Here is a 12,558-nt window from a genome sequence, read left to right on the forward strand (position 1 = left end):
ATCGTTAGTCGTTACATGTAAATGTTGTTTTGAAACCTTTAGGTTAACGATCTTGTTGAATGTTGTTAACCCATTGTTTATTATAACAAATGAGATGTTAAATTATTATATTATCATGATATTATGATATATAATATATCTTAGTATGATATATATACAGTTAAATGTCGTTACAACGATAATCGTTACATATATGTCTCGTTTCGAAATCATTAAGTTAGTAGTCTTATTTTTACATATGTATTTCATTGTTAATACACTTAATAATATATTTACTTATCATTTAACATAATTAACCAAGTGTATCAATATCTTAATATGATTCATATGTACCTAGTAAGACGTTGTTATAACGATAATCGTTGTATATATCGTTTTCGAGTTTCTTAAATTAATAGTCTCATTTTTATGTATATAACTCATTGTTAAAATACCTATTGAGATACATACTTATAATAAAATCATGTTAACTATATATATAACCATATATATGTCATCGTATAGTTTTTACAAGTTTTAACGTTCGTGAATCACCGGTCAACTTGGGTGGTCAATTGTCTATATGAAACCTATTTCAATTAATCAAGTCTTAACAAGTTTGATTGCTTAACATGTTGGAAACACTTAATCATGTAAATAACAATTTCATTTAATATATATATAAACATGGAAAAGTTCGGGTCACTACAATGTTTTGTCGGATGGACTCATTTCCATGCGCGGAATCAAGGTTTCAAAGCCAATATTTGTACCAGTTATAACCCTAGCTGTTATCAAGGATTTCTCAAGTTTAATAACTCTAAGTCTTGTTCCATTACACAAACCATTTGGTTGGTCAATGTTTCTTAGCAACATGATCGGAACACCTACTTTTAAAACCAACTTATGATTAGGAATACCTGAAAACTTCAGACTGTTTAGAAATTCAGGAGTTTGCATACCAGGATCACCTGTCATAGAGTTGTCAGACGCATCCACACCATCACAACTCAAGTAAGTGGTTTCTTCCCCCGGGACAAGTTGTAATAAACGATCATTAATCAAATCTACATGTTCATGCGTAGGAGCAAGAATAGCTCTCTCTTGAAAATATGCATGCTCATATAGATTATTAATCAGATCAGGGTATGTTGAATCAACAATAGATTTAATTGGTTCACCAGTTTGCTTAATTAGAAACTCATCTGGTATGGTGATTTCAACTTCCCCATCATTTTGTCCTCCAACCGTTCCGTTGCCAACATCTAAAATCCAGTTTGCAAACGCTTTCATATCAGCCACTTCTTCTTTATTGCATCCCGATTGTAACCTCATGTTTACAGTCAAATTCAGTACTTTAATGTGATCCCAGAGATATGATGAGTTCAAAGAAGCATTCACGATGTCTTGTCTGCTACCTTTAGGAACAACCGGCAGAATTTGTCTAAAGTCTCCACCAAAAACAATCACTTTTCCTCCGAACACTTTATCCTCATTCTCCGGAGACATTTGTCGCATTATATCTCTCAATGTCCTGTCAAGAGCTTCAAAACAATGTTTATGTATCATAGGAGCTTCATCCCATATTATTAAAGAAGCTTGCCTTAACAAATCCACAAGTTGACTGTCAACATTAATAGAACAAACAGAATCCTCGTTTATATTTATTGGAATCACAAATCTGAAATGAGCTGTTCTACCGCCACTTAGCAAAAGTGATGCAATTCCACTTGAAGCAACGTTTAATACAATTTTTCCCTTAGATCGAATGGCAGTAGAGAGAGTTTTCCACAAAAAAGTTTTGCCAGTACCGCCATACCCATACACAAAGAACACACCTCCAACATTGTTATGAATAGCTGACACAATAACCTCATATACACTTTTTTGCTCTGAAGTCAAACTACTAAACAAATTTTCATGCTCTGATTTCAAGGCTACACGATCATAACGTAGCACATCGTGAATTAATCTGTTAGTAGTATCTATAACAAACTCACTGGATGGATATGGCATTCCCGGAAACTTGTTCAAAGAACTCCCTTGATTGCGCAAGAGTAACTCAATTTCATACAATGTATGATTGTCGATATCCTTTTGCTCCATGGTATACGCTGCCAAAAAATTTTGTGTTAGAAAAATATTTTAATTGCTAGGTGATGAGTAGTTTTATACTAATTTAAGACAAAATTGTTTATGAAATACTCATAACACAAACAATCATATAATCATAAGGAGATGGTGAGTACTTAAATTTTATAATGTCTCTGATGTAGTGTTGTTAGTTTCAACATACTAATATAATGTTTAGTCGGAAGAGAAAATTGATACTATTTTGTTAACCACGTAAATTAGGTACATGTAATTGTTATTTGATTTCTAGTAGATTGAAAAGTCAACTAACTGCCAAAATTTTGACTTTTTATGACTTCTGGTAGATATGGTTGTATTCATTATAATTTGTCATGAAAGGACCATCGCTTATTTTAAGCATACAAATTCCACTTAAAATTGATTCTTATATTTCCAGAATGATTATAGCATTATAGAAACACTAAATCAATGAAGGTGGTGTGCATTGAACCTAAATAACAGCAGTTTTGCTATAAGATTATTTATGTGAAAAAAATGTGCCTTCTAATCACTTCATTATTAAAACACTATAGTCTGACCTTGACCATATATTCTAAATAGTGATTTTGTTAACTTTGTTGATTTATAATGTCATAATACTCTTATTATAGGCCTGTTAGTAGTAACATGTATATTCATAGAGTGTGCTTTTGCTACAGGTTCAAACCAACTTGTAAATGGATATTTTTTCTTTTTTTTTCAGGCAAAGAGAAAATATATTGATTTTTCAGAAGATAGTAAATGGATATTTTTTGTTAGAGGTCTGTTAGATTTTTTTTTTTTTTTTTTTTTTTTTTTTTTTTTTTGCTACAGGTTCAAATATGTATATTTTTAAAGTTAGTTATGTCAACTATCATATAAGACTTTAGCATAAATAATAATTACATGTTTTAATAATAAAGATTTAGTTGTTGAAAATGTACCTGGAAACCCGAGTCTTTTTCTTTGCTTGTGGAGCATGTCCTCACCAAGTAGGTTACTGCATTGTGACCATACATCCTCTGGTCTAGACAAATTGTTTGAAACTAACAACATCACAAATAAGGATCTTAAATACGGCCCAGTTGAATACTGACTTGCTTGTTGAATGGCTTCTACATATTCTTTGTCATCATCTAACAAACCAAGTTCATAGCAAGCACCTTAAATGTAGGACAAAGCTTTCCGTTCACCGTTCTAATATCTTCAAAGCATGTTGGACCTTTTACCTTGTTTAAAAGAATCCTCAAGAAGTATGCTTCACCAGCAGAAGGAGGAACATGATGTATTCGTCCTAACTTTGGTTTTATTTTCCTTACCGTCCAAACTCTATCAGATGAATTCCAAACATACTTTTGAGGGAATTCCACATATGTTAGGTTGCGAGCATTCTCATCCGTTTTATTCCTTTCCATCCAACTGGTAAACTGAGATGCTGCTACTGACGGATTTTCAATCACATCTTGAAGATCCGCTTCATCTTCAAAAACAACAGGTTGTTCATTAGGAAGATGAAACGATAACCTTTCAACTGCATGAGTTCTATAGTGAATTTCGTTCCCAAAAATTCTCCAAGCAGCTTCGCAAGCTGAAATATACCTGCCAAAAAATATATTTAAATATTTAGTAGATTCGAGTTAGATAAAAAGTATTTGTCCAAAAAAATTGAGAACAATAAAAAATGTATTATCTGTTGTATATTATTATACCTGCAGTCGTAATACTCTTTGATTTCATCAACAGGTTTTCCATTGACTTCACCATTATTGTCATCATTCATTACTAAACCTGCAGTTATCCTGTCATATCCTTTGTTTATATACTTGAACAAATATTTAATGGCACCAGATTGGTTACACCTTTCGACGTTTATATGTGACTGGTATTTTTTTAAAAGAAAAGGATTGTATGGAACCACATATCCATTGTGAAGTTCAGCTTCACCTTTGTAAACACGACTTTCACTATCACGTCTTCTATAAATAGGGTATCCATTCTCATCAACAGACGTATGCTCTTCAAATCTCTTTGGAAATGATTTGGTGCAGGTTTTTGTCGTTTCGTTCATACAAGGACTCTTCGGGTTTTGAGTACCACAAGGACCATGCATCATAAAGTCTGCCACAAGCTGATATAGGTCTGGATCAATTGTCTCGTCTGGAATTTCAGCAGAAATTATAGAATCGATGTCTTGACTGGTCCTTAACTTATAAGCTGATTTCAAAAATGCGCAAATGTGTGCGTGAGGGAGTCCACGTTTCTGAAATTCAATCCTATAAAGAACTGCACAAAAAACGTGTGATTAATACAAATTATAAGTAAGAGAAAATAGGTCGTTAAATAATTATAATGTATCAAATATATTTTGTAATTTAATACGTAATGTTGTATGTACCTGAGTCCATCTCTCCAAATATGTGTTTTTTTTCAAATCCTCAATCATACTATCCAAATTTATTTTGAATAATCTGCATAAAATATCAGGCCTGTCTTCCGGATTTTGTTGCTTGTTGTTCAGAAACCGAGCAATCTCTGGCCAAGTAGGGTTACACATGAAAGTTATGAACAAATCTGGATATCCAAAATGTCTGACTATCGCCATTGCATCCAAATAATTTTGCATCAGATATCTGGAACCTCCAGTAAATGAGGAAGGCAAGATTATCCTCTTTCCCGTGTTTGACGCGGTTGTATTTCCTTCTGTGACATTATTAGATACATCACTGACACTTGTCAATCGCATTTTTTTTTTGTTGGTAACGTATGTACGTCAACCTGTCAGATTCGATCATAGTATACGCCTCTACCAAAAATTGTTGGTACAACTTTTTTGCCAAGTGCATCAAAGAAGGTGTATTTACCCTATCTTGGATATGATATGCAAAGTACTCTCTGAATGTTAATTCATTATGACCAGTGGTATTATTATCGACATTTCTATGCTTGATACCGCGTCTGTAACCATCTTGTCCTAAAGGAAATAACATTGGATACTGAAGTGACAAATAAGATGGATGTAACTCGTTTATACGTTGCAACTGACCGGTTTGTGTTTCAACAATAATATCTCTCGCCTCAAATGATGAATCGATATCACCTACTATTAGTCCTGCTACTTCTGAAACTGTTGGTAGGTTATAAGTCCTGCCATCAGTAGTCCTGCTTGCAATAAGTCTTAATCTAAGACGACGGTGTGGATTCTCTGCAAAACCATCATGGGCCATTCTTTATGCCTCTACTAACGGATTACAAGCATCCAAAACATTCTTAAGTTCGAGAATGAGTGCGGGATCAAGTGTTTGCGCTTTATCATCAACACCTCCTCCACTTCTGTAAGAAAATGAAATTATATAAATCGAAATATTTATCAAAAGAAATATGCACAATTCGATTAGTTAGGCATATAAATCTAACCTGACTGAATTCATACGATGATGAACCTCATTTTCTGTATCATAAATGTATAGCTGTGAAAATTTTGGACTATAACCATCATTTGGAAGGAGGCTACCAGTACGATGGCAGTTTTGTCCTGACATCCTAAAGACATACGGACCACGACCATTGTTGACAGATTTATCGATTTTACCTCCCATTGAAGTGAATGCAAACATATTGTTGTATGTCCTGATATATTTCATAAAGTTCTTACTATTTGAATGTTTGTTTTGATATAAACGCAAGAATAGAGATGGAGGTTGTGGTACTGGTGGCAGCTCTACTTTCCCTTGACCGCAACACATAGAATAACATGTTTTCTGACCATTCGGATTGTTTGTTGGCGACTCAGAACGCCAGAGAGTAGCACGACAGTAACTGCATATGAAAGTAGGATCACCATGGTCGAAATAATCTGTACACAAAAAAGTAGATAAAATGTACGTTAGAATAAAAAACTATGTACCAAAAATGTTAAATAGCATGTTAAGTATTATATGTGGCATTTTACCTTTAGAAATTCCAAACAACTTCTTTATCTCTGACACATGAGATTGTTCATCATCTGTTGGAATGTGCAATACCGGGGCTCGAATGTTTGCATTTATCCTTGCTCTACATTTATTAGTCCGCGATGTTTTCCTAGCAATATGTCCTGAAATGTTGAAATAATAAATAAAAGTTTTCATAACACTTGAATTTAATTGTACTAAGTTTAATATGTCACTAACAAATACAAAAAGAAAATTGTAATACCCTTATTTTGGTTCGAGTTTGGCATTGAAACAGTGGCTGATGTAGAACCGGACATAAAAATCTCACGTGTCAATACCGAAAGAGGAGTATCGAGACCTGGTTCAATGCACAAGATCCACTATTTAGACAACATTTAAGATTTCTTAAAAATTATGGTAATAGGTGTAATACTTTGAAAATCACAGTCATACCAAATGAATCATAGTGGGTGATTAACGGATTCTGAACTGTCTTAGAAGGGGTTACACAGAATATTTGAATTGATGGACTTTCAGTTTCATTATTGTTAGACAGTGAGCTTGAACTCGGCTGCAAGGAAAATAAAATACATACTGTGGTTAATTTATGTTCCATTTGTTTAGAATAGATAATTTATTTAGTAAAGTGTAAATATATAGGCAGTTACATCCACTTATCTATGGTGATCCGGATGTTTTAGTGATTTTGAGTACATCCTTTCTATGTAATTGGCTTGTAGAACAATTTTTTCTCTTGACCGCAAGAATGGCAGCTCTCTTCTGTCTCGACTCATATGAACTATTAGGAGTAGTCACTAAAATAGGAGTATTAAACAAACTGCCGCTTGTTGGTTGTAGTTGACCTAGTGCAAAGATAAGAATGGTACAACACATCAACATGGAACTAAGTACCTACAAAGATATGTAATGAAAACTAACATACAATACATGTAAGGAAAAAAGAAAAAAAAACGTAAGGATTTATCAGGTGTTTTTTGCATGTGCATTGTGACAATGGTTAATTTTTTATGAGAAAGTATAGAAGTATAACAATGAATTTGTCCTAATGATGAGATGCATTATTGTATATTACTTGTTCTTACCATTAGAAATATCATTCAATGGAGATTTGTAAGGTCTTTTGAATGTTGAATGGTGACTCCTCTGGTTGTTTTGAGTAGTATTCGGACTTGAGGGTGAAAGGACCCGTTCATATACATTATAAACGATTCACAATAGTTGATTACATTGCAAGGTATTTGACCTCTATATGATACATTTTACAAACATTGCATTCGTTTTTAAAAAACAAACTTTCTTTACAACGAAAGTTGACGGCATGCACACCATTTCATAATACATCCAACTATAATTGGCTTAATAATAATCTTGATGAACTCAATGACTCGAATGCAACGTCTTTCAAAATATGCCATGAATGACTCCAAGTAATATACTTAAAATGAGCTAATGCACAGCGGAAGATTTCTTTAATACCTGAGAATAAACATGCTTTAAAGTGTCAACCAAAAGGTTGGTGAGTTCATAGGTTTATCATAACAATCATTTTAATATATTAATAGACCACAAGATTTCCGTTTATAAATATATGTACACTCGCAAGTGTATAAAAGTATTCTATAAGTTGTAGGCACCCGGTAACAAGCTTTAACGTTCATGTTTTATCCTCTGAAGTACACCAGATCAGGTGTGTTTAAAATAACCTCGAAGTACTAAAGCATCCCATAGTCAGGATGGGGTTTGTCAGGCCCAATAGATCTATCTTTAGGATTCGCGCCTACCGTACATAGACAGGTAGTTTAATGTTACCAAGCTAAGGGTATATTTCTGGTTTAAACCCACGTAGAATTAGTTTTAGTACTTGTGCCTATTTCGTAAAACATTTATAAAAACAGCGCATGTATTCTCAGTCCCAAAAATATATATAAAAGGGAGCAAATGAAACTCACAATACTGTATTTCGTAGTAAAAATACATATAACGTCATTTAACAAGTGCAAGGTTGGCCTCAGATTCACGAACGTATCAATATTGAGATTCAATATTGCAGGAAAGTACGTAGACGCAACGGAGATGATAAACACTAGATTGACCTCACGAGCATACCCATGAACCATACCCATCACCTCCATAGCTATAACCCATAATTTTCTTAGCTTCGACTCATTCAAAAAAACTATTTTGAAATCACTCGGACAGCACTCCGTCATAATATTTTATATATACTAATAATATCTTGAAATAATACAGAGCAAATATATATATATATATATATATATATATATATATATATATATATATATATATATATATATATATATATATATATATATATAATCGATTGAGAGTGTTTAGAGAAATATATTTTCAAGTTTCTATGAAATAATGAAACCTATTGAATTCTATTTATAATAGATTTTTGAATTATTAAAGTGAATTATTAAAGTATGAATTATTAAAGTGAATTATTAAAGTATGAATTATTAAAGTGAATTATTAAAGTATGAATTATTAAAGTGAATTATTAAAGTATGAATTATTAAAGTGAATTATTAAAGTATGAATTATTAAAGTATGAATTATTAAAGTGAATTATTAAAGTATGAATTATTAAAGTGAATTATTAAAGTATGAATTATTAAAGTGAATTATTAAAGTATGAATTATTAAAGTGAATTATTAAAGTTAAAGTAAAGTAAAAGTAAAGTAAAGTTAAAGTTAAAGTATAGTAAAAGTATAAAAACTATGTATATATAATACGCGTATAAATATATATAATATTAATTTAAATCGTTATATATATTTAATGAAATAAAATATAAATATCGTTATATTTATTATACTGGTTAAGTAATGAGTTGTCAAAAGTGATTCTAGATATTTATAAAAGTTATATACGTTTTAATAATAAAGTTCTTTTTTAAACTAAAAACGTCTTTGTACGTTTGAAAATAGATTAATAGAATATTATGGAAACCTATTCTCCACTAACTTTTGTCTAACTTTCGTAAATGACACTTTTTATTTTTATTTATAAATAGCTTTACAAATTATTCTGAATATCGTTAAGAGGAATAGATTTTCTCAAATCATAGTGGACCTCTCAACAGAGACTTGTAATCATAATTCAATGTTTCTGATAATTCAATCATTTAATATATTTTTTTTAATTTCGTCAAAAATCCTATTGAAACAAATACGTTCGTGTAAAGTATTATACGTTTAATACTTTATTAATATTCTCAAGTTATAATATATATATATATATATATATATATATATATATATATATATATATATATATATATATATATATATATATATATATATATATATATATATACATACATACATACATATACATATCTATTTATATATAACGGTTCATGAATCGTCGGAATTTGGTCGAGGTTATAATGAATGTATGAAAACAGTTTAAAATTCTTGAGATTTAACTTAACAAACTTTTCTTATCGTGTCGGAATAATATAAAGATTAAAGTTTAAATTTGGTCAGAAATTTCCGGGTCGTCACAGTACCTACCCGTTAAAGAAATTTCGTCCCCGAAATTTGATAGAGGTCATCATGACTAACAATGAGAATGTTATTATAACGATTATAGAGTTTTATCATGTTCAAGAAGAATGGATAAAATAATTCGATTACTCAAAGCGTGTGAGTGAAGTTATCGTAAATGAATGAAATAAGATAATAGTGATTCGTTGTATCTTTTGACGTCATCACGATTGATCTTCGAAAAGAAAATCTTTGTAATCTATATTGGATTTGATTATTCGGCGATTAAGGAAATTATGATCCTCTTCGAATTAATGCGATAATCCATTTTGATTTCTCTGTCGGATATTTCATTATAAATCCACCTCATTTGTTTTCTTACAACTCACACCTTCTCAACTCATATTTTAAAGTATTTGTCAATATGCTTCATCCAGTGCTGATTCTTGATATACTCCTCACTTTCATATATGTCGCTCTTCTTTTTCATCTGCCTCAGGAAGAATCTATTTACTTCTAGTATACTCTTGGTTTTATAGTGTTTTTAGTTCTCCCGTGTCTTTATATTGCTATATGCATTGATATATACGATTTGTGATTTCTGGGTTGTTGTTGGGTTTTATATCTTCCCTTATATTTCAAAGTCCTTGCTTCTTCTATAATCATTGTCATCCCCAATTAATGCTCTCTTTTATTTACTGCGATTTATACCCCAATTTCTATTTCGGAGTTTTGTCCTTTCGTTTCTTCTTCTTGCGATTAAGCACCGCTTGTAATGGTCCAGAATTCGCATATATGAATTTTGGAATGAACATTGTTAATATTCTAAGAAGGAAATTGTAATGGCACGATCTTGACTTGTCAAATTACTAGAATACCTCGAAAAAGGCCGAATCATCAAGAAATATTTTCTTGATATTTTAGAGGTTAAAGAGAATACAAGACTCGTGTAACATAGCACATGATGACGTTATGATCTGTGAATCATCACGTTCCATTTAGAAACTCAGCATGACTTACTGTAATATAATCACGTTGATCAAGTGTCATTATATTATACTAGTTCATGCTTCAGTTCACAACACTACTTCAAAAATATTCCTATTTTAAATTCGAAAGTTTCAGAATTTAGAAACTATAATAGTTTCTTTTATGATGTAATACAGACAGCACGAAGAGGTAAATGATTTCAGATAAGAATAATTATGGAAATATCTTCAGAAATATGGAGGATATTTATAATGAAAGATACGATGATATCTTAAAATTTCTAATATCAGAGGATGATGAAGAATATTGTCCTTAAGGGTTTAGAGTCAGGAGCAAGGTATTCGATAATGACTTCAGCAGACACGGAATCATTTAGATTCTTTGAAGGTAGATTTCGTCCTTGTGATTTATCCACAGCCTTCTTTATGGTTTGCTCAATCCGTATTTTTCAGTACCAAATATTCTCTTTTTCTGAGCTTTGCCAACACACTACTCTTTATCATCAAACTTTTTACTGTTAAGGTCGTTTATAGTTTTTGCTGCTTCATCAGTATTTCGAGAACTAGTTCGCAGTTTAGGGTGTTTTTCAGAAACTTCATATTCAAAGTATATAAGTCCAGAAGATAGACACATATAATTGTTGGCATAGACATGCTGCGAGATTTCAAAATACTGATTGCTAATTTCCGATGAATCGTATGGCAATTCTCATTACAAGATGCAGATGAGTAAATGATGGGGTTTTGATAAATATAAAGATTTTTTGGAAAGTCAAAGATCAATGAAGTTATTAATAAGTTTACTGCTAATGTGGCGAGATATGAAAGGTTCCCCGGTAATATTGATGAAGAGGTAATCATTATAATAAGGCTTATTCGATTGAACAATTGAAGTTAGTTTGCTGGAGCTGTGACAAAACCGTCTATTTTGAAACGAAATTGAAAAGTTATTTTAGCTAGTAAATGCCAAAGGGTCTAACACGGATACGTGTCGAACTATGACTTGGGTTTCGAGAGTTTTTCAGGTGTATAACTATGGGTAACATTTGGTTGGATCATCATCTCGATTGTTCCTTAGTTGAAGTGTCTTCAGGAATTTCGAAGGGTTTGAGCACATATTGTAATCGTTAATACATATGATGTTCTAACACAGTTTTGAAGTCAAAGTATAGCTTTGAAAGATGTAAGAATCTAAGAGTGATGATACCGGTTATAACTTGAATTGAATTCGGCGATTTCAAAATCAGAATATGTAATTAGATTTTTGAATGAGTATGGTTGTTTTGATTTCTATAAAAAAATGTATATTGTTGTGAAAGTAGGGAGTATAATGGATGATTTGCTGAATCAGATTCGAAGAATGTAACATATTAATTGTGAATTTATATATCTCTCGGGTATTACCTACCCGTTAAAAAAATTTTCACAATTAATATTTTGTACAAAAGAAGTTTATTACAGTCTTTATGAAAATATATGTGTATATTTTCTTTAGATGTAATATAGATTTAATGAGTTAATATTAAATTAAACTCATTTGTTTTATGGTTGGAACTAGAATTGAGTAATCCCTAAAACTTTATAAATTATAAGTATTTCTTCAATAATATTGAAATTATGAATCATTACTTTGTTATTTGTTGGTTTTCGTGAAATTCTTGTGAACTTCGCAAGGTACGAATGATGTTATTTGAAAAGTTTCGAGTACATCGATGATGAAAGTGTAAAATCAAACATATATTCGAATAATACACTTGATTAATTATGAATTGGATTTTTATTGAATTGAGACAGAGATTGTAATTAACGATGGTTAAGTTGCGGACGAAGGACGTACATCATTGCATATTTGTAATATGAATTAACTGAGTAGTTAAGATTCACACATAATAGCTTAGTACGGGAAGATTTATTATGGTTTAAAAATTTATACATATAAAATATACATATAAATCTTTCGATTGGAAATAAGTTAATACTTCATAACTCGTTGATACAATATATTTGTT

At 31.2% G+C, this 12,558-nt stretch overlaps 1 protein-coding gene across 1 annotated transcript; it reads right to left on the bottom strand.

The window, feature by feature from the left end:
* Positions 1–684: 684 nt before the first annotated feature.
* Positions 685–5,315, bottom strand: LOC139849912 (uncharacterized). The gene is made up of 6 exons (XM_071839525.1): positions 4,867–5,315; positions 4,487–4,721; positions 3,801–4,351; positions 3,314–3,690; positions 3,036–3,227; positions 685–2,093 (listed from the first exon to the last, which is right to left on the bottom strand). Exons 1-6 carry the CDS (start codon positions 5,313–5,315, stop codon positions 685–687), a joined length of 3,213 nt encoding a protein of 1,070 aa, XP_071695626.1.
* Positions 5,316–12,558: the final 7,243 nt, after the last annotated feature.

This window comes from Rutidosis leptorrhynchoides, chromosome 5 (genome assembly GCF_046630445.1).
Source record: "Rutidosis leptorrhynchoides isolate AG116_Rl617_1_P2 chromosome 5, CSIRO_AGI_Rlap_v1, whole genome shotgun sequence".
Taxonomy (NCBI): Eukaryota; Viridiplantae; Streptophyta; class Magnoliopsida; order Asterales; family Asteraceae; genus Rutidosis; species Rutidosis leptorrhynchoides.